Genomic DNA, 23,177 nt, shown 5'->3' with positions numbered 1-23,177 from the left:
GGAAATGTCAGCATGGATGAGCGTAAGCCAGAAGCATCAACTTGGTCCTTACTGAATACCTACTGACTTGTGATTGAGCACCGTGCTAGGCACTTGAGAGGAAGATGAAGCACTTGCTCTCAAGGAGCTAACCATCTGTCGGTTATTGATGGAAATAAAGACTCACTGGCTGAAATCTGCCACAATATATTGATTTGTCCTTCGTCCACATCTCCAAAAAGAGCAGCAAGGTTGCCTGTCCTGCCCAGACTAGAAGAATCTTTTTTTCACTCTCCCAAGCAGAATGTCCGAGAATGGCATGGGTTCTCTGCCTTGGTCAATCCTTTTACCCTGAATGATACTGCCAGTGGAAACAGGAGCAAAGGATTAGGAAACCCCTCCCAGTCGGATATACTGGGCTTGGTGGGGTTGGGAAGGAAGATGAATGAGAGAGTTTGGGGGGAGGGGGGCTCTTGATCATGTATTTATCTTGCCCTGGTCCCTGTTGTAAGCAGTCAGATGAAGCTTATGGACCACCACTCAGAATTGTGTTTTTAAATGTATAAAATAAAATACTAAAATACATACGATCACAAAGGAAACCAATTATATTGAAGATATATATATACATGTGTATACATACACACATATGTGTGTATATATGTGTGTGTGTGTATGTATGGTTGTCCTTTGTTCTCAAAGAGGACCAAAATGACATCGCTGTACTAAAGTCATGTTTCAGTGTTTCCAGCTGTGGCTAATCAGACCAATATGCAGTCTGGAATGTTCTACCACAGGTCCGGTTCAAACATATGTGTAATTTTTTAAGTGCCAAGTTCCTGGGTGCAAAGGTCAGACGTCCTGCTCTGGGTCCCTGGGAACAGAGCTGCAACCAGGGTTGGCTTCAGTGCAAGGAGATCAGCCTGGAATCACCCTGACCCCAGGCGGCCTGTGCTGGGGATATAGGCTCCTGGGAGATGGCAGGGGGAGCCTGACCGCTGGCTGGGCCCACGTCCTGAGGCGCGGAGGCAGCGCACCTGTGGCTTGTGGCCGCACGAAGAATAAAGACGGGGCATTTCATCAGCTCTCGAAAAGACCAAGACTTTGTCAGTGAAGGCCACTCCCCAGCTAGCGCCCTCCGTCAGTGCAGATGGACACCGGCCCGACAGCGCCCTCTCGGATCCATCCCGAGGAGTTTCCTGGGGTTTGGGAGGTTAAGGGACCGGCCCAAGGTCACCCTAGAGCAGCAGCAGAGGCAGTTTAGAACCGGCTCTCCCCCTCCTCTCCATTCCCCCGCATCCCTGGCCTGCCTTGTAGCCACAGTTCGAGGAAAACCTGGGTGGCGTCTGCGGCTTGGCGCAGCCTTGGCGCTGCACCAGAGGAGTCCAGGTTCGGCATCCACGGGCCTTAGTGCATCCCCTCTGCAGCGGCAAGGCTGACCTCTCCCTGGAAACTGAGGGTGAGCAAGTGGAGGGGAGCCCTGCCGCCACCTACTGGAAGTCTGAGGCAGAGCAGTGCCGAGCCGAGCGGCGGGACCCCCGCACCTGCTAGAAGCTGCAGAGGAGAGCCCCACCCTGCACAGAGAGTTGGAACAGCTGTGGACCGGGACAGGATGAACGGCGCCCACCCGAGAGCCTGGTGGGAGGCACCGAGTAAGGAGTGTGGCCATAGCCCAGAGGGTAGCCCTGCAGGGGGGTGGGGTCTGTGGGACAGCGCCCCACGGAGGGCAGGGTCTGTGGGACTGCATGGTGCAGCCATGCTTCACGAGCCCTGCTTCGGAACAAGCCTGGCCATCCCCTGAGCCTCCTGAACCCACTGCTTGAAGGAGAGGTGGGCCACTTTTGTGGGCCACTGTGGAGCAAAGACACGTCCAAGTTGTCTTGATGGACAGTAATGAGCCAGAAAATTCCTGGAGAGTGGTTCGGGGCCTTCCCTGGCTTGCCAGGTCAGACCTCAGCAAGGACAAAGAGCAGATATTCCAAATCTCAAACCATCCCCAGAGTCATGGAACTGGCAGATGAGGCAGGAGCAGGAAAGTCCCCCCACCAAGCCTTCCTTTGTAGGGCTCAAGACCTTCCTGGCAGCTCCATTCCCCATGAGCAGCTCTGCTTGGCTTCCACACCATTGCCCCTGTGCCAGGTGCCTCCATTGGATTATAAGCCCCTTGAGGGCAAGGACTTTTTTGTTTTTGTTTTTGGTATTTGTATCCTGAGTGCTTGGCACAGTTCCTGGCACATAGTAGACATTTAATACACGTTTGAATTGAATTGAGATGAGGTTGGGGGCTGTCTCAGCTGGGCCTTTAGTGTGAGGGTCCAGGGGCTTCCCATGTCCACAAGGGAGTTACCTTTCAGAACAGAAGAAAGAGCTGGGCCCATGTCCCGACTCCACCTGTCTGAAAGGGCAGATTCAGGGCATTGCTAATGTATGAAGAAGCAGTAAATGACCCTCCGCTGGCCATTTCCTCCCTCCCCCAGCCCGGGATCCCTGATGCCAACACCAGGCTGATGCAGGCAGAAAGATCGAGAAGGCCCAGATGTCATTCATCCGTGGGCACAGAGAAGTTGGAGCAGAGATGGGCTTTTTGGCAGCAGTTTTTCCACTTCTTCCCCTGAGCTTGAAGTCAGAGGGCCTGGGGCTGACAAGTCACTGCCCACTCTGGGCCGCCTCCATCTGGAGAATGCTAAGGCTGAACAAAATGGCTTCCAGGGTCCTTTGGGGCAGGGAAAAGGGAGAGTGGAAATCCAGTTCAATTCCTCAGGTATGTGTTAAGTACCTACTGTGTGCCAGGCGCTGTGCTAAGTCTTGAGAATACAAAGACAGCTGTGAAACAGTCCTTGGCCTCCCAAAGCTTACCTTCTACGGGCTGGGGTGGGGGGAGGGGCCAGCTTACCTAGGAAACTGAACACAGAGAACCGGAGGCTTGGTGGCTTCAGCCCTGCTCTGCCACTGTTACCTGGGGGCCCTTGGGTGAGTCCTTCCCCTCTCTAAGCCTCGGATGCCGGGAGGGAGGGACCTGGGGATGGGAGGATGCCGGCCAGGGGACCCAGGCATTCCCTTCAGACTCTCAGTGCCAAGAAAACCTTTTGTCTCCTTCTTTGACCTTCACGTGCACCTCATATCCAAAACAAACAGAACTCCTAACACCCAAAAGGTCGAACCAACAAAAATCCTCCCCCTCCCCCTCTCTCTTCCTTTCTTTCTTTCTCCAAGGTCTACAACAATTTAAACAAATGTCTGAAGAGGCAGCCAATGACAGTATGGGGGGAGGGAGAGGGAAGGAGGGGGAGAAAGAGAGAGACAGAGAGAGAGAGAGAGAGAGAGAGAGAGAGAGAGAGAGAGAGAGAGAGCCAGAGACAGTGGGAGGGGGGTGCTGCCTGCACCAGCTGCCTGCCCCAGATGGAGACTTCTCTATGGATTAGCATCTCTCCTGTTTCTCCCTTAGTCATCTCCCTTGTATACCCCAAGCTATCTCTTCTCTCAGGGCTTGTCCCCTAACCCACTCAGTGCCATCCAGGCCATGCTGATCCTAGGATGAGAAGGCCCTGCCTGCCCTCAGCTGCTCACTCTCAACTGAGGTTTCCCTGCTGGTACCATCTTGGTCCCAACCAGATGCTCAGAGCAGTACCAAGGGTAATGGTGCTGGGCCTACTCAGAAGTCCTGAATGGAAGGTGCTTTCCAGAGAGTGGCAGGCCATGATTCATGGATGTGGGGGGATAAGGAGGCTATGCTCAGCCAACTTGGGCAGAGGAGTGAGGGCCCTGCTTCTAACTTCTTTGGGAATAATGGATACCAATCAATTGGCTCTAGGGGTCAGGCATATTGGTAATATGGGCTCAGAAGTGGGGCTGAAGCTGGCCACTACCAAGAGGGCTTTGCCTTGCCACCGTCCATACACTGGGAAAATGGCAGGGCCCTTCTTGAAGCTCCTGGCTTGCCCTTGGAGAGGTAGCCTTGGAGGAACATGTGCTCAAAGTAGGTCAGAGCTGCCCTTAGGGACTTGGCAGCTGCCTGGTCCAATCCCCATCCACACAGGCGCCCCTGCTTTTTTCAGGTAAGGAAATTGAGATCCACAGAGGCCAAGTGACTGTGGGCAAGTACTTGCCCTGCTTCCCTCATGGTGGTCCTAAGGGTCACATGAATGGAGCTGTTGGGGTTGGGGGAGGGAGCACTGGCTTTGGTGTTCAAGGGGACCCAGGCTTTGTGATACTATGGCTGTGTGATCCTGGGTGAGTCACTGACGGTCTCTGAGCTCCAGGATGCGAGACTCAAACCCCCCATCAGTGAAATGGCATTGACAGTTACACCCACAGTCTCAGGTCTGCCCTTTGCCATCCTGATTCTGGTCATAAGTACTTGGGTATTCGGTGGGTCCCTTCCCCATCCTACGGTGGCTCTTGCAGGCTCTGCCACAGAACTGGAAAGCCCTGTAGCTGGACAAGCGATGGCCAGCCTGGCTAAGACCAGAAACCCATCACAAGACTGGACTCTGGGGGAGGAATCCTTCATCCGGGTCAAAGAGAGGCTTCCGAGGAAGAGGGAGGGACTGCTATCTGAATAGGCGGAGGGAGTGCCTGAAGGGATTGAAGGCCTGTCTCATTCCCCAGCTAGAGCCAGACCACCGCCATCAGGTTGCCTGGCCTCCAAATGGGCCAGCTGGGCCTCATTTTGGCCTGGGCAGGCCCTTCCCCTTACCCAACACGGGCCCGATGGGACCAATGAAGACTGAAAGGCTCCGGGCTGAGCCTTGACTTAGGGTAAGGTCCAAACCACTGTCCCAGGTACCCCGCAGGAAAGCAAAAGGCCAGCAGGTGGCGGCATTGGCAAAGTGACGGGCCAGGGATGCTGACCGCTAGAGGGGGAGAGATGATGCCCAGAGCAGAGGCTGCTGCTGGACCTCTCCCTCCTGCTGGGAACGCTGCCTATCCCAGCTCCAAGAGGTTCAGGCAGGCGGCTCCGTAGACAGGCGGCTCCAGTTGGGGAGGCAACGCTACCAGTACGCTGACTTCATTCACCACACAGTACGAAAGACACCTTGGCAAAGGAGACTGAGTGCGCCTCGCTGCCCTGTTAACAGTGGAGGCGGAGTCTATGCCTTATTTTCATCGGGGGCACCCCAGGGAACACTGGCCCTGGGTGGATCCTACCGCCAGCCTGGAGCCTGGGGAAGCCCAGGGGCGCACGAGTGGGCTCTTTGAGTTCGCCAAGGGCTGTTCTGTCAGAGGGCCCAAGAGAGCAGACTGAGGGTCAGCACAAACCGCCAACAATTAGAGCAGACGCAAGTGGAGTGAGCTGGAGGGCTCTGAGTGCAGGGATGACCAAGTGTAAAGTGGATTCTTGGCCCGATGAAGGTGGAGCTGGAGGCCTTTAGGGCTGTTTGCTAGCCCTTACAATAGGTAATAACCCTCCCTTCTTATCCCTGATTGGCCAGTCTTTTTAAGACCAACAGTCTACAGTTCTGTGGTAGAGAAACATAAGATCCAAGGATGAATATCCCGCAACGGGCAGGCCCACGCCGATGGGAGAGAGCAGCTTGCAATGAAGAGCTCCAAAGTAACGGAGCAAGATGTCCTCACACCAGTGCATGCTGGGATGAGATGGGACACGTAGACCGACAATGGCCCCAGCCCCCACCTGCCCCCTGGCTAACCCTAAATGGGAAGGTCCCACACCCACCTCGGTCAAAGAGAGGATGTGGATGGAAGTGTGCAGGCTGGCAAGGCCCAGAGGGGCTACGATCTTTGAACCCTTTGGATTTTATGCGCTGGTTGGTTTTGTTTTGGGGGGAGGGGCTTTGGGGTGGGGAATGACAGGAGCAGCACTTTAAGGAAAAGCCTGGAGGCAGAAGGAACCAAGGACAGCAGCTTTAAACATCTCTGTGTTGTAACAGAGCTGGCCTCAAGTTTCTGTAGGAACCAGCCTGCTGGGCTGGCACAGGTTCCTCAGGCCACTCTCTACCTCTGGCGGCAGAGCTCCCCTGCCTTCTGTTACAACCCTCACGGCTCCCACCCGTGCCTTCCACAAGCACCGACCCCCTCCCCCTCATCCTCTGCCCCTTGTGGGCTGGACTTGTCTAGGGGAGACTGAGTCCTCGTGAGGCGGAGTCAAGAACTCGGGGAATCTGAGCTCGTTTTCAGGAAAGTCTGACAGTAGCCAACAGGGCAGACAGATGGACCTTAGACTGCTGCCCGACACAAAAAAGAGAAGGGTAGAAACTTGAAAACAAATTCTGTGGCAAAAGGATTACCATGACTTGGCAGCTAGAAGGCAGCATAGGGCGCGGGAGTCAGGAGGACTCCAGTTCAAATCCTGCCTCAGACAATGAGAAGTTGTGGGAACCTGAGTAAGCCACTTCACCTGCCTTGATTTCCTCATCTGTAAAATGGTGATAATAGGACCTCCCTCCCTTTGTGGTTAGGAAGAACTGAGGTATTTGTAAAGTGCCTGGCACAGTCCATGGCACATAGTAGGTGCCTAAGAATTACTTTTTTCCTTCCTTGTATATTAGTCAAGTGAAGCTGGAAGCCTCGATTGGTAAGCCCATCCATTCACCCACCCACCCAGGCAGCGGCGGTAAGGGAATAAAGCCACTCACCAGATTCTACAAAGCATTTTATTTTCCTTAGAAACGGGAGGCACACAGTTGAATACCACAACTTACTGCATAGGTCTTAGGCTAAAAAAAGGTCCAATGTATAAAAAGGCACCATCCGCAGGCCACAAGCTTCCTGGAAACTTCATTTTATTCATAACACTAGACTTTACATGTGGAAAAAACGAAATCCTCTGGGGGTGCTCCACATGGCCCTGGGGGCAGAAGAGAGCACCACCTTTCTTCCATTAGAAGTCAGGAAGGGAAGGGTCTTTTCAAAGCGGACTGAAGGAGGGATGACTCATGCCTGACCGACACTGCTCGGTCACAGGTATCCCCTGGACTTCAGCCCCCACGCTCCTGCTCAGGGCCTCCAGCCACACGCTATCGATAATATCGAATGGGTGGGGGCAGAGGAGAATCCCCATGAGCCAAAAGCCCGGGGCTGCACTGCTTTCTCTGACATATGACCAGGAGGTAATCTCTAAAGTGTTTGTCCAGTGGGGGTAAGGTTTTTGTGAGACAGGACTGTATGTCCAGAGACAGGACAGGAATGAACCACAGGCCTCCAGAGTCGGGCCGCAGCCCTTCCCTTTGCCTCTCTGCCTCAAGCCCATGGTACACCTCAATGTTTTCTTTGGTAGAACTACTCCTAATGGGGGCAGTGTTGGAAGAACGTAGAAAAAGGATTTTTTTTTTTAAAACGCAGAGCCAAAAGATCCTGTCAATCTGCCACCATCTTTTCTAAGGTAAATCTTCTGAAGTCGATGGGGACCATTCGACCTATCAGGATTACAGGCAATGGGACCAAGGACGGGAAAAAGTTCAGCTAAAAAGAATTTGGAAAACAACAGTCCCATCCCTGGCCTTGGCTCCGTCCCCTTGCATCTTCCCTGCCGCATCTGGGGAGGGTGACAGAAAAGTCAAGTGGGACCTGACAGCGGAGAACAAGCCCCTTGGAGGCTGCGTTTGGGGTGTGAGGGACCAATACTGGCTCCTCACAAAGAAAATGGAGTTCAGACAAGGAATTCTCTTCTCACTGGACAGGACAAATCAAACTTTGAGAACCCACCATGGACCACATGGCCCCAGAGACCTCTCACCTGATCAGAAGCACTGAGGCTCAGAATCTGCCCTCGGGGTGGCTGCTCAGGGGGAGGCCCCACATCCACATGGTTCAGGGAAGCATCAGGGGGAGCCTTCACCCACCCTCATAAAATCCAAGAGAGCTGTTCTGGGGCCTACCCAACTTGACTTTTGTGTTCTTTACTACAGCCTAAAAGGGGAGAATAAACAGCTCTTTGGTCAGTTATGTGGTACCCACAGGTGGCCCCTGTCCTGGCCTCAGGGCCAGGCCTTTTAGAGAGGGGCAGGAATCTGGGCTTTCAGGCTCCCCTCATTCAGCATTGCCCCCTTTAAGTGGACATCAGGACTTTCATCACTGAAATGTGCTGACCAGGCCTTAAATGGAGATCCAAAAATCAACTCCTCCAGACAAAGCCTTTCTTGTAAACAGAGTCCAAGGGAGTGGAGCCCACGGCTGACGACCAGCTGAGCACAGGAGGACAAGGCTGGGTCTCCAGTAGCGATTCCATTTATATCCAAGCCTGCGGCTACTCTCTGAGAAGTAACAGCTGGGTCTGCCCTCCCTGGGGCTAGCCACTTAGCTGACCACACAGCCTGCTGAGTTATTCCATCCCATCAGCTGGCCTAACAAGTGTCTGGGGCACAGCAAAGGGCGGTGTGATGGAGAAAAGCTGCCCCGGGCTTGGGTGCAGGTGCACCAGCGCAGCGGCGGCGGCGCTCCCTCAGTAGGCGATTCTCCAGTGGGTGGGCTGCTCACACTGCTGTTCTTGGTCCCCACAAAATCGGTTGTAAGTCGTTTTGGGGTCCAGGCCCAGAATCTCTCTCTCTTCATGAATCCGAAAGGAGAATGTGGACACAGAAGTGCCAATGAAGAATCTGCAGAGGGATGAGAGCACAGCCATGACAGCTGACCAATGGACTTCACACACACACACACACACACCCCACACACAGAGGACAAAGGGGTCTCTTCAGGGGATGCTACAGTGCAGAGGCATCCTGACAGCAGCAGCAATAGCGGCTCACATCTCTCAATTCCGTCTGACCCTTACCCACCACCCTGAGAGGCCAATGCTATTATCTCTGTTTCAAAGATAAAGAGATTGAGGCAGAGGGGGGTGAAGTCCCTGGCTCAGGGTCCCAGAGCCAGTGTTTGAGGCAGCCTTCAAATCAAAGTCTTCCTGACTCCAAAGAGTAGTAGGCGGCTTCTCAATCCCGAGACACCCAGCAAGAGGCCGATAATGAGGGCCTGAGCTTAGGTGAGGCACCCAAGGAGAAATGATATTGGGACCCATGGGAGCCGATGAAATACCTGAGAAGGGGCAGAGAACACCCAGGCTTGAGGGGGAGAGATGGAGGATGAGCCAGAAAATGAGACCATGGAGCCATCAGAGAGACAGAAGGAGAACCAAAGGGGACCAAAGTCAAAGAAGCCAATGGGGGAGAAGACACTGGGGAAAGGGGCTATTTGAAAGTACCAAAAGCTGCAGGGTGAGGGCTGACAAAAGGCCTTCGGAGTCGGCAGTAAAGGGTGAGGAAGTGGCAGAGGAGGGAGGGTAGTGAGTGCCATGGGCCAGAGCTTTGGGTTCTGTCAAGGAGGATGGGGCAGCCCTGCATGTGTTTGGAAGCAGCAGGTAAGGAGAGCTCAAAGATCAGTGATGAGGGACTCTCCTGGTGAAGAAGGGAGAGGACGGAAAGTTCCTCACTTTTCCCCATCCAATCTCTCCAATGCCAGTGAAGACTGAGTTTCAGACCTGTTTCCTCATTCTGCCTTAGAACCCAACTCTGTGATCCCAGGCAAAATCACCTACAAGACACACTGTCAGACTGTGAGCATGTATAGGACCTGAGAGAAGGACACTGTGGAGGTGAGGACATACCGGGCATGGCTACAGATCCACTGGTCGATGATGGCTATGCCGCCATCTTTGTAGAGCTCCAGCTCCTCCCAGGTGGGCTCAAACCTCACCATTTCAGGAAGCAGCCTCTTGAGCTCTTCACATTCTGAAAGGAGACAACATGATCCTGGAGTTAGGATGAGGCCCATCAGGGGCCACTAGGCCCCAGGTTTTGGCCAAACACAAATGGGGCACCAAGAACTGGGCAAGTGCCGTGAAGGCCAGTGCAATTGGTGGGTCTTCCTCTTGGGGGAGAAGGTGAGGGAACATTAGAAAAGGAACCAACCAATCCAGCCTTCCTTCCACTGGTGGAGGTTTGGGAGAACAAGAATCTTTAGAGAATGGCCCGGATCTCCTCTCAACCAAAAGCAAGGACCTGAGAAAAACCCCCAGGGGGTCACCACCCTGCCTAACATACCCTTTCTAACTGCATCCGTTGCTACAAACACTCTGTCCAGCTTGTGGGTCTCCATAAGGCTCCGGATGGTCTTCACTGCTCCTTGCAGACTGGGCACATCTTCTCTGTGACCCCAGATAAAGTCCTTCCTCCTGAGATGTACTCCAAGGTAAGGACCACCCAGGGCAGTGCCCAGCTTTACCTAGCAGAGAACAACCAGCACATGCTGTAAATGGAATACAATGGCAACGTTTCAGAGTCTTCCTTTGGGCACAAGCTCAGCCCAGCTCAGCCACATTCAAAGGGGCCCAGGACCCCTGACCAGGTGGGTTCAGCTCAACTTGACCATTTGGCCAACAGAATCATTTTGAGAGGACATTTAAGGGGAGAGCCTGGTTCTCATTTATTTAAGTCTGTCCCTCTCTTCTGACAACTGAGCTGGGTTGAAATGACAGGGAAGACATTTATAAAGACCCCCTAGTGGTTAATTAAGAGAGAGCGATTTTAATTTGAGGCAGTGAAATAGAAAATGTTCCAAGAGGTGCTACCCACCCCATGCGGTGAACCTGTCTTCTAGCTTTGCTAGCTGGGCCAGCGCTCAACGTCTATAAGATGGCTGTTACAAGCAGATGATGCCGAGCCTTCCTGCGCAGTTCTGACCTCTGTTATCTCACAAGCACGGTGTGTGGGCGGGGTCTGGCCCCCTGAAGGCCCATGAGGGCAATGACTCTAAAGTCATCCTGTCTGTGATGCTGGCCTGGGGAAGATCATGCAGTAATTGTAGCAAATGTGGGCGGAGCTTTGGTGACATCCCATGGCTGAAGTGACAAAGGGAATTCCCGAGCTGCGCCCGGTTTAACACAGAAGGAATGAGAGGAGCAGCACAGGACCCTCCAGGGAAGGAGAAAACAGTGTCACAAATGACCTTCATCTTTGTCCAGTCTTCATTGTAAGCTATCTTGTCCGCGTCATTGGTGGAGTTCAAGTACTTGCTTCTGAAATCATCTCCCACCACACGAAGGTGTTTGGCAAACACCATACTCCGACGGGTCTGTCAAATGTAAACACTGATGAGCAAAGGCCTCGCCATCATGGGGGTGTCCACTCAGGGCATCCCCAAAGCTCGAGTGAGGCCTTAAGCTTAAATAACCTACAAGTGTGACCACTACAAGCTTATCAAAACCCCAAAAGGTTAATGATTTAAATGTTAAAAATACTGTCATGTTTCCCAATACAATTACACATCACCACCTTGTGCTCAATATTGCTCCAGGCACTCTTAAGACTTTGTGAAAACTTCCCTCAGCTGCTCCTCACCCTAAGAGAGCTCATCCACAGAATGGAGCTCTGGCATGACCCTAAAGAAGAGGTCTGGGGGAAATAAGAGGACCACAGTGGTCATGCCAGAGGTCCTCTCCTACCAATTCTCGGTTTATGGAAAGGGTGCTGGAAGTTATTGCATATGCAAAGCATATTGGACAGACTGCCCTGAATTGTTTGTTAAAACCAGAAATTATTTAAAATTCATAAAACAAAAGAAGTATAAAATGAATGCAAATAACTGTCCTTTCAAATGCTGCCTTTTGTAAGTCTGTAGCATTTCTACTTCTGAAGCTACTAAAAGCTTCCAGCTGCACTAAGACTTTTGGGACAATGTCCAGTACTTGATCCCACAAGCCTAGTAGGAATTACTCCAGCCCAACCACTTTCTCCAGAACCTCCATGTAGTTTCTCTCTATCTGAACTGCTTCACCGCTGAGCCATCTGGGCTGCTGAGCTGAACCAGGAAACCCACCCAGGAAGCCCAGAGCAGAGGCGAGATGAGGACCCAGCATCTCCTTCAGCTGCTCCTTGTGCATCCCCACTGGCTCCCTGCCTGGTCCATTGCCCCATCATCCTGAGCCCCTTGTGCTCCCCACCCCACCCCTGATCTCTGAAGTCTGCAGTGTCTTATCTCATGGCCTCAAACTCCTGAAGCCTAGCTGAGACCCATGTTCATGTCAAGTGCCTCTGCGGGGAGCAGGGGAGAGGAGGAGGAGGAGGAGGAGAAGAAGGGAGAGTGAGGGGAGGAGTGAGAGGGGGGAAAAGGAAGGAGAGAGGGAGAGAGGAAGGGAGGGAAGGGGGGAGAGTGAGAGAGGGAGGTGAAAAGAGGAAGAGAGAGAGGGAGGGAGAGGAAGGGAAGGGAGGGAGGGAGGGAGACAGAGAACACGTATGGGTATTAAGCATTTTCAGAAGGGAGGACCTCACTCACACAAAGACGATCGATGTTCAAAGAATGAGAACAAAACCCACTTAGCACAGAGTTCCGCTGAACATGCTTTCATCTGAGGTGATGTCCCATAGACACGTGGGGCTCCAGGTTACCTGGGAATTCTAGTACCACTATGCAAGTACTCAGCAATGGTAACGGGGCTGCTGGGTGTGGAATCGTCCCATGCTCTATGCAAAGACCGCAGGCTGGCCATCAGTTTGGGGGCAGTTCTCTGGTGTCACACAGAGAGTGGAAGGGAGGGATCTCAAGCGATCAATAAGCCTGGTCCATGCCTTGAAGATGGGTAAGATACTACTGGCCCCATTTTAGAGAGAGAGACACTGGGGCTTGGAGGCTTGTGTCTGTCTGTCTCTGTGTCTTCCATTTCTCTTTCCCTCTCTCCCTCCCCTGCCTTGCACTCTTTCCTCTCTCTCCATCTTCCTCTCTCCCCACTTCCTCATCCAAGTGGCTAACGTGACCCATTCTTACGAGTTGAGGAGGGCCCGAGTGCACCTTTCACCCTGGGGAAACTAGTACGATGGATGATGCCATCTAAGGCTGACATGGAAGTTTGCAAAGCCCTTTAAAGACACCACCTTTGGTCCTTCAAACAGCTGGGAGGAGGGTGGAGCTATTCTTAGCCTGATCTTACAGAAGAGGCCACTGAGATGGAGGCAGGAGGCTAGGGGACTTGCCCAAGGTCATAAGGCTAATAAGCCAGCAGCAAAGAAAGGACAGGAGGAAGCCTAACCAGTGCCCCCAAGAATGTTATCCTATGGGAAAAGGCACTCTGCTGGGCTCAAAGACAGGAGGAGAAGGGGGTATCTGATCATTCTAACCCAAGGTATCAAGAAAAAGGCTTCTAACTCAACTAGTTACCAAGTCAACAATGAATCCAACAAGATCTCAGTCATTCTGGAACGACTGTAGCCCCCTACAGCCCAACTGTCCATCGAGACCCCTGGCAAAAGCTTCTGGAGTGGACAAAGGGCAAGGACTCACAGGCAGCTGCACGTGCCTTATCATCAGCCCACTCACAGCATCAGCAGAGGTAGAAAACTCATTCTTTCCCACAGACTAAAGGCCACAGGGAATCTCTCTTCTCTGGTTCTCCTGGAATTTCTAGTCCCACTCACTCCCTGTAAAATGGCCAACAAGTGGCAGAAGATACTCCCAGGGCTCCAGTGAGGAGCAGCCCATTTCCCAGAGGAAAAGAAGGCCACCCACCCCCGAGGCTCCTGTTTCCGCCCTCGGGGGCCAACAAGGACACATCCAGGGCCGTTTCCACCAGACTGGCTTTCACACACTTGACTACAACTCTGCCCTCTTCCAGGCTCCCCCTCCCCAGGCTGACTGTCCAGAGGCCCTTCCCCTTCAAAGCACATTGTACCCTTCCAAGAATCAAAGGAAAAAAGCCATCCACACCCTAAGAGAGCTCACATATCCAGGTAACAGTGAAAGCAGCTCTGGACTCCACCTCCTAGGGCAGGGGCCTGGAGGCCTCCTTGTCAGGGTGCTGCCAAAGGGACCTGGCTTATGGGCCTCTTTTAACTCAGCAGCCCTGGGCCTCAATCACTCTCAGCTTGCAGCTCAGAGCTCTGAGCTCCCAAAGAGCATCAGCTGGTCACCTGCCTTGGGGCTATCCCAGGTGCTGAAGCCAGGAGAGCCAGGGTGGGGGTGAAGGGCACCTGGGAAAACAGGCAATGATGCAGTCACCACCCTGACAACAGAGACAGCCCATCTGGGCATGAAGTACGGCAGCCACAATCCTGGTCACAGCCTGACCACCGTGGTAGCTGTGTGCCAGCCTCACCACACTGGTGAGGCAACGCATCCCTGCTTAGTGCAGCTCTGGAGCAGACAGAGACTCGAGTCTGACACCCAAACCAGGGCCTGCCTCTTTACAAAGAAAATTCCATGACTAGAATGTTAAAGCGTACAGAACTCGTTTCTGCTGCTTACTTCCTGGGTGACCCTGGGCCCCAGGTTGCTCATTTGTACAATGAGGGCTATCAGGCAGCCTCTGAGCACTCCCAGCTCCACATCCTGGGGAGCAGCCATGGGGAAGGATGGCCTTCTGTGCTGCACCACTCCCCTTCCCTCCAGAGCCCCAGAGACCTTCAAGGCAGGCACAAGGGATTCTTTAATTCCTTCTCAGGCTGAGGTTTACAATCTATTCACCACCAGGCCAAAATAACAAATAAACTAGGGCTAGGTTTAAAGACTGGTTTGCTGGCACCACTTAAAAACAAAGCAAAAATACAAACCTTCTGTATCAAATTGCGTATCAGACCAGGAGATACTCACATCCCAATATTCTTTCCCTCCATAGTGGTCATGAAGGAGATTTTCTGCTCGGTCTAACATCACTGATCTAGTTTAAGATGGGGGGGGTGTGGGGAGAGGGGGAGGGGGGGGGAGAGAGAGAGAGAGAGAGAGAGAGAGAGAGCGAGAGAGGGAGACAGAGAGAGAGAGAGGTATGACATTTTCTTCTTTAACAAAATCAAATTCATACTTGTTTCTTCAAGTTCATTTTGCCCTTAGGAATCACCCAAGCCCCCCACACCCCCTCCTGCAATCTCCCTGAAGACAGCTCTGCTGCAGCCCTTCCTTCTCCACCAGGGAAAATCATAAAGACCCTGAAGGCTGGCAAAGCCCATTCCAGAAGTGTTCTGCTCTGCTCCCGAGCCCCACCACTGACTCCTAAGGGAGGAAAGGATGGAAGGAGGGAGGCAGGAGTAGAAGGAGGGAGGGAGGGAGGAAGGAAGAGAAAGAGTGAAGGAGGGAGGGATGGAAGAAAGGAGGGAGAGAAAGAGTGAGGGAGGGATGGAAGGAAGGAGAGGATGGATGGAAGGAGGGAAACAGGGAAAGAGAGAAGGAGAGAGAGGGAGGGAGAGGAGAGATGGAGAGAGGGAGGGATGGAAGGAGGGAGGAAGGGATGCAAAGAGGGAGACAGAGAGAGAGAGGAGAGAGGGAGAGAGGAGGGATGGAAGGAGGGAGGGAGGGAGGGAGAGAAGGAAGGAAGGAGAGGGAAGGATGGAGGCAGGGAGGGAAAGAAGGAGGAACAACCTCAATCTCTCCAGTGATCTCCATTGTTCATCACAGGACAATGTGGTTTCTGTGGGAAATCCTCTATTCCAATCCAACCTCATAATCCATCCAGCACCAGGGAGGCCCCCTGTATTCCTGAAGTTATTATCCTGGGACTAAGGTCATTTAGTGACAGTCAATTTTAATTTCTTTTCTTCAAGTGTATCATTTTAACCTCTAAATCATCACAATTAAACAGCTCTGATGAGCTCCAATCAATAAATATGTATGATCGATTAACCAATCAACATTTATTAAGCACCTACTATGTGCCAGGCTGTAGTAAGCACTGGGGATACAAAAGGCAGCAAAAGATGCCCCTGCCCTCAGGAAGCTCCCCATCTAATGGGGAAGAGAACGTGCAGACAAAGCTGTACAAAGCAAGAGGAGCTCAGTAGTCAGAGCACAGGAGGGAGAGCCTGCAGGCTTCAGGAAAGGCCAGAGACAATGCCCAGAGACTGAGCTGGGGGAGGCTTGTTCACGGAGCAGGGGGCGGTCAGGCTGCTGAAGTGCACACGACAGGGGCTAAAGTGTAAGACTGGAAAGGGAGGAGGGGGCAGGTGAGGAAGGGCTCTGAAGGCCCTCTGCCTGGCCACAAACAGCCTGAGCTGACCTTTCCCTCCACTGCACCTTCCTTAAGACCCAGGGCTGAGGCTCTGGCTCAGAGCTCTTGCCTCCTCTCTCAGACACCGTGGAAGGAAACGTGACACGGAACATGCTCCCAGTGCCTGGTGCTTCGGGTGCACCCAGCCCCTCATCCACCCATCAGCCCGGATCTCACACTTGCTCCACAAAGCTGATGACTCTCTGCCTTGGGGGAGCTCTGTGATGCGTTAGAAGAGCCCCAAATGATCTGATCTCCGATGAGGTCCGTCCCAACCTGCTCTCCTTTTTCCTATGTGGAGATCTTGAAGCCCTAGCCAGGCAGGAGGCTGCTCCAAGGAGGGACCAAACCCCTGTCCTCCCCCTCATCCCCTAGCACCTCTAGGAGCCAAGTGCACATGTGAGATCTGGAGCTGGGTGGGACCTCAAGGACTGCCCTGCCTAGCCCATCATAAGCAGACACTTCCATGCCCAGGACAGTGCCCCCTCCATGGCAGACATCCAGCAGATGCCAGCTGACTGACCAGCCATTCGGGCTGCTTACCGGGCCGACGTGTTCTTCAAAAGCACAGGGGCGATGATGGAAGCGGAGCCTTGGACTGACAGACAAGAAACACTCAACCCTCTTGTTTCTTCATAGCCCCAGAACCATCCTCTGTGGAGAAAATATGCAGATGCACACACCAGCACACTCACATCCTAACCCTCCCCCCTCCCTGAGAACTCCTCAATGGGCCACAGGACTTGGCCTCGCCTGGGGGAGCTCGGCATCCTGGGAAGTGAGCGTGTTATTACAATACCCCTGCCATAGCTCCCGGGGGGCCTGAACCAATGACTCCAACAGTACAAAACTGACTCCTTTCCATCATTTCATGGGGTTATCACTGCCACTGCCTGGGGCCTAGCCGAATGCCATGGTTTGTGAAGTCTCTTCTCCATTTGTTCAGATCAATGAGGCTTCTTCCGTTCACTTTCGGTCTCAGAAGGCTGAATTTACAGATACAAGGTATCGGCAAAATAAGGAAAGAGGACGGATGACACAGAACTAACTCATTTCCAGGGCTTTGGCATTAAGCGTGTCACATCAAATCCATGCACTCCAAAAATCGGCTCAAGCTAATGAATCAGAAAACTACAGAATTTGGGGCTGGAAGGGCAGCACCCCCCAACGTCCTCACCAGCCTTTGCCTGAATACCCTCCCCCCAGAAATAAAAATGAAGATTCTAGTTACAAAGGGCCATTTGCAGCCTTTCCTGGGCACAGGTATGGAGGGCTACCTGCCTGCCTGGAGGTCTGCTGCATTAGGAGCTTGGACTTCAGAATGTGTAATAACTATCAAGAGAGACTCTGTGGATAGTCTGCGATGTGAAGGAAAAATATTCCTCGTTAAAAGATCTAAGCAGGATATGAACCAACTCTCTTTTCTAGGTTTAAACACTTCCCAGCATTGTCACACCTTGGTCCACACTGCTTTTGATAGCCAGCTCCAAGGCTGACACCAGCAGACCGGAGGAAGGCACCAGGGCCACTTTGTTACTTACCGATAATAGTCGTGTTTGTCCCGGGAGTACAAGAGCTGATCAATGCACGGCCGCTCATCAATCTTCTCCTCCCAGGTCCCCTCTTTCCAGCCTTCTGCATAACTCTGCAGGACGTACACCTGGTCAATAAAGGGGCCACCTGACTCTGAAAAAGAAGCACGCTGGCATTAAGACACAATAGAAAAGGGCACGCTGTTCCTTGTGGATACAGGTTAAGTCTAGCAGAATTTTCCAAACAGGTCACCCATTTTTGTGTGAAAAGTGGCTTCGGAACATCATTGAGCTGGACAGGCCAAGAAGCACTAAAGAAAATGCCTCAAAACTGGCAGGAAAAAAGCCCTCCAAGATGACCTCAGCAATCCGAGACTTAAAATCAGACACACTGTACCCATGTGCCACCAGCCAGCCACAGCCACGGGCCCTTCTTCCCTCCTGTTAGCCCCATCTACGAGCCACCTCCCTGCCCTCCCTCACCACCGGGCCATTGCTTTGCCTCCTCTGTGCTCCCAAGGGGGCACCTCAACTATTCCAGGGGCCCCCGGCTGCAGAGAGGGGGCGAGCCTTCCCCACCTCCAGAGACCAAGATGCCAGAGGCCTTGAGGAGCCTGCTTCCCTCTGTCCTCCCTCTCTCTCCTCTGTGCTCGTTGGCTGAATCAAAGTGATGACAATAAGGAATGGGAGGTTCTAGCTTTTCTGGCCAAAATTGCTTTTCTACATCTACTAGGACAGCCCGGCTGCCGGGGTGGACGGGACAAAGATTACAGACAACGGACACACGGTGAAACTCCTCTTCTGGTCCTGCTTTCTCTGCCAAAGAGTAATCTTTAAGCTGAAAATGGTGCCAAGGGCAGATGCTTTAGACAGGCAAAGAGGGAGCAGGCATCTGACAGCTGGCATTCCTACCGTGCTTTAAGGTCAGCAAAGAGCTCACAAACAGCCCCCTACCAGGCAGGGGCAACTGTTCCTCCCATTTTATGGTTGAAGAAACTGAGGCAGACAGGGTCGTATGCTCTAGTGGTTGGGGAAGGATCTGAACGCAGGCCCAGAGTTCTATTGACACTGAGCTGCCCTGGCTGAGTCTGGCTCATTGGGAGGACAGGCCGGGCCACTGAAGAGCTGGTAGGATTCCCCTGGCCACGGCGGGTGACCTTGGAATGAAGGGAGGGCAAATGTTGCAATTTCCAAGGAGAGAATGGAGTTTGTAAAACACAGGCCAGCGAGAATGCCTTTGATGTATAGAAGACAGCAGACACTGTCAACAAGGAGCAGTGAATAAACATCTGGGAGTTACTGACCAAGAGGAGGTGGCAGGGCTAGATTATGATGCTGGGCTGCACGAGGCGAGCCTTGGGTCAGCAGATGGCACCTAGGGGGGTTTCACCTGGATCTCAGCACCTCTCTCCTGCTCTTCTCCTGGATCGCACGGAGAGCCAGGAACAGGAGTGGGATAGTTAGGTGGATACAGACCAGGCTGAAGGACCAGACCTGATGTCAGCTGGGGAGGTCCCTAGTGACGTGTCCCAGGGATCTGTGCTGTTGAACATCTGTATCAATAACTTAGGAAAAATGCAGACAGCACAAGGTCAGGAGAGTTAGCCCTGTGGGCAGGGGCAGGCTCCAAAAAGATCTGGGCGGCTTAGAACCCTGGGCCAAATCTCAGGTGGAATTTCATAGGCATTCCACTTCATAGGGATAAATGCAGTCTTCCAACTCCAAATCAATGTTCTGAGTCCAAAACAAGAGATGTGGCTACAGATGGAAGCTCCCCTCCAAAAGTCCACAAGAGGAGGTTTGGTGGACTGCCAGCACACAAAGCATGGTGGGACTCAACAGCCCGAAAGGGGGGATGCTGTCTTTAGCAGCAGCAGAACCAGCCCAGCATCCGGGCCTGGGGTTGGGGCATGGGACTCCCCCTGAACCTTGGAGCCAAACCACATCAAGGAGACAGGGTTCAGTTCTGGGCACCGCAACGTAAGAAGGCTGAAGAAGGCTGGGTGGGCAAATGTCCAGAGGAAGGTAACCAGCATGGTAAAGAGCCCTGCATTCATGCCTCTGGAGAACATCAGGGGGACATGACAGTGAGCTTCCACATCTGAAGGGCCCTCGGAAGCTGTCTAGTCCAGGCCCTCCATTTTATAGAGGACAGGCCAGCAGGGGGTAGCTGCTTTGGATTGCCAGGTGGTATGTAGCAAGATGGGGCAGAAGAAACAATGGTAGAAGGAGGAAGGCTCAGGCCTGTGCTTGCACACAGGAGCGCTTCCCAGAGGGGAATGGGTTTCGTCGGGAGGCCAGAGAGGCCTCTCCCTGGGTGTTTCTCTCCTCCGCTTCCTCTCTCCTCCCTCTAATTGCCCCCATTAAGGCCTTTACAGTCATTCTGAGGAGGTAACGTGACTTGCTCAGGGTCATGTGGCTCCTAAGAGTCTGGGGCTGGATTTGAACTTGGGTATTCCTGCCTCCCAATCATCCCCCTACCGGCTTCTTCCTTCCTCCAAGACTCAGCACTGGGTGCCCCATGAAGCTTCCACCCCAAACCATGTGTGTTTATTCATTATGTTTTCTCTTTATTTACGTTCCCTATGCTAGAAGGTAAAGGCCTTGAGGACAGGGCCCACTTTCCTCTAGGTATCTGTGCCAGGTGTACAGTAGGCACTTCATGAGTTGTTCTGTGTGAAATGGTGTTTGCTCCTGTTACTATATGTGGGCTGCGTTCACTTCATTCCCTGGAAACGTCCCCTGTCTCCAACACTGCCTTGGGCATGACTGATGCTCACTTGAGCTCACCTGGGCCCAGCCTGGCATCGCCCCTCTCAGATGCATTAATGCATTCCCCATCACAGGAGCCTTCCCAACCCCAATCTCTCCCCAGACCAGAAGCTGGGCTCCTAGAGGGCAAAGGTGGCCTCTGCCTCAGGACCCAGCTGTCCTCCATAAGCACTTTTTCCTTGGCCAGGTCCTGGAGGGGCCGTATCTAAGGAGGCCCAGCCTGGGTGCCCCGTGTGGATGGAGCTGCTTGTGCCTGCCTGCCTCCCCAGCAGAGTAAGGCCCATGCCCAATTCCAGAACTGCTCAGTTCCCAGCTTCCAGGAAGAGCCCCATTTCCAAGGGGGCTTTGGTCTCTGGGAATGGACAGTCCGGGTCTGGTCTGAAGGTCCTAGGTGGAGGCTACCACGGAGCTCGAGGGCCTGGATACTTTACCTGCAATGAACTGGTCGTACTCAATGACAGGTATGTTTTTATTGAGACTCGGCAGATCAAAGAACTCGGCCCACGGGATCCGGACCTGGTGGATGTCGGGGCTCTGCCAGTGATAGAGGCGGCCCCAGGGCGGCAGGACCAGCACCCACTCCTCCGTCTGGAGCAAGGTCTTCAGGAGGGACGCCAGGCGGATGTACACGTCCCTGCGGAGGTTGAACCCTTCGGGGGGATTCACGTCGTACAAAAGGTACCTGAGGGTGAGATGGGGAAGGATGAGGCACGGGGTCGGTCCTGGGAGGGGTGGGGGCGGGCCAGGGGAGCAGCAGGGCTCCCTGGGGCCCACACTAGAGGGAGGAGGCAAGGGGGGAAGCGCCCTGCCACGGGTGGTGCCCCCAACCCCAGAGTCACTGGGTTGGATCTTAACCCAGGTCTTCCTGTCTCCAGCCCTGACCCTGCTGCCTGCGCCAGGGCTCGTGCCCTGTGAAAGGGGCTCACACGGGGATGTTCGCGGGGTGCGGGACTCCCAGGATAAGACGTGGTAAAAACCCTCTTTACCGTGGGGGGAGGAAGGGCTGCAGGGGATGCTGGGGCTGGAGGGAGGACTGGAGCTCAAATCTGGCCTCAGACACTCCCTTTCAATCAATGCTCATCGACTTTCACTGGGTAACTCTGGGAAGGTCACTTCGCCTGGGTGGGACTCAGTTTCCCTCTCCGTAAAACGGAATCAGTAAGTGCCGCCCCCCTACCACGGGAGGCCCGACTCCCATCCCCCACGCCGACAAAGAGGACACTGAGGCAAGGCCCCGCCCCTTTCACACACGCCCACGCAAGACACTGAGGCCCCGCCCCCTTCAACCCCACTCCGCGGGAGTGACGGAAGGACAAACGGGGACACTGAGGCCCGGCCCCTCACTCACCTGCGCCCCCGCGCCGCAGCCGCCGCGCCCTCCGCCGCCGCCCCCCACTGGCCGGGCCGGAACTCGTCTCCCTGGGCCCTGGCCAGCGGCATGGCGGCGGCCGCTAGGAACAGCAGCAGCAGCAGCCGCCTCTGGGGCCCGGGGGCAGACCGGGTCCGAGGCGCCTCCGCCGCCATGTCTGCAGGGGCGCCCCGCGTACACGCACTTCCGGCACACGCACACGTACTTCCGGCGCACATCGTCTCTCGGCGTCGGGGCAGAAGCACTTCCGCCGCATCCCTGCCCCGAGGTGCGCACGCGCGGAGGGCACAGGGCACCGGGCTCTCTCCCTCCCTCATCTCCCGGGGTCCTCAAGGCGCATTGCGGGCATGCGCCTGACCCTAGCACCGCCTGGCGCCGGCCAGGGGCGGAGCCTGAGCCACTGGGCCTGCGCGAGGTCGGCTGCCCGATCTGGGTGTGCTCCGATGGAAGCGTGCAGCATCCGCACCCGGGTCGGCTGATCCGCGTGGGAGGCGGCGGGGGGTGGGGGCACCTGGGAGATAAGCAGGGCCTGGGGCCCTCCGCCAAGTTGTTCAAGGCTCCCCAGGGGCTCCAGGTTGAGTCTCTTCCGTAAGGACACACACGTCCAGAGCTCAAAGGATGCATTTACAGAGGGAAAGACTGAGGCAGCACAGAGAGGAAAAGGAACCTGCCTCGCTGCCCTCTTCCTTCCACCCTTCAGACCTTATCCCTGCCTTCAAAGCTCAGCCCCCCCCCCCCCCCCCGAGCCCCCAGGGCTACATTGTAGCGCCCCCGAGCCCCAAAGGCTACATTGTAGCTCCTTTGTATCCACTTTGTATCTACTTACCTGTGCCTGACCACTGTCTCTGGGAGACTGTAAGCTCCTCAGGATTTTTATCGCTCTGGCTGTGTGACCTTGGGCAAGTCACTGAACTCATTTGCGAATTTTCTTCAGCTGCACAATGCACATAGTAACAGCTTCTACCTCTCTGTGTTGTGAGGATCCAGTGAGATAGCATTTGTAAAGCACTTAGCCCAGTGCCTGGTGCACAGTGCGAGCTATATGTCAGCTAATAATCATGCAGGATCATCCCCAGGGCCTGACACAAAACAGGGGCGTGCTATGTGCTGATGGAGGATGATGCAGGACCTTGAGTGCTACCTTAGGTGAAGACTTTGTCTTTGTCTTGATGGCAGAGGCAGTTGTCAGGTCTGGAGAGCTTTGGGGCAGAGGAGTGGCAGGTCAGCCTCTGTCCTAGGCGCCTCACTTTGGTAGTGGCTGTGGAGAGAAGATGAACCTGAGGAGGGGGAGACTTGACAGTGGTCCTGGCTCCCTCGGTGATGGTGTGAGTGGAGAGAAGGGGCCCTGGGAGAAATGTGCAGGCTCGCACATTTAGGGTCAGGTAAAAAGCAGATAAACCTTGTAAAGAAGACAGAAGATAAAGAGAGATCAAAGCTAGAAACCTTTATTAAACACCTGCTACGTGCCAGGTGCCCTACTATGGCACTACAAAGACAGTGAGATCCCTACAGGAATGCGCGTGCACACACACGCAGAGTATAGACATTAAGAGCACTAATAGACCAAGCAGTTGGGGAAGGAGGGCACCAGATATTGGGGGATCAG

The 23,177-nt window shown here is 53.9% G+C and overlaps 1 protein-coding gene across 1 annotated transcript; it reads right to left on the bottom strand.

Annotated features, from left to right (window-relative positions):
- Positions 1-6,705: 6,705 nt before the first annotated feature.
- POFUT2 (protein O-fucosyltransferase 2) lies at positions 6,706-21,789 on the bottom strand. Its single transcript, XM_036768954.1, has 9 exons — positions 21,551-21,789; positions 20,634-20,884; positions 17,440-17,584; positions 16,442-16,552; positions 14,512-14,578; positions 10,879-11,004; positions 9,975-10,155; positions 9,539-9,662; positions 6,706-8,534 (listed from the first exon to the last, which is right to left on the bottom strand). The coding sequence occupies exons 1-9, from the start codon at positions 21,787-21,789 to the stop codon at positions 8,381-8,383; spliced, it is 1,398 nt and encodes a 465-aa protein (XP_036624849.1). The 3' UTR covers positions 6,706-8,380.
- Between the last annotated feature and the right edge of the window lie 1,388 nt (positions 21,790-23,177).

The sequence above is a fragment of the Trichosurus vulpecula genome, chromosome 7, assembly GCF_011100635.1.
Source record: "Trichosurus vulpecula isolate mTriVul1 chromosome 7, mTriVul1.pri, whole genome shotgun sequence".
NCBI classification, from domain to species: Eukaryota; Metazoa; Chordata; class Mammalia; order Diprotodontia; family Phalangeridae; genus Trichosurus; species Trichosurus vulpecula.
This window is presented reverse-complemented; position numbering and strand designations above follow the sequence as displayed.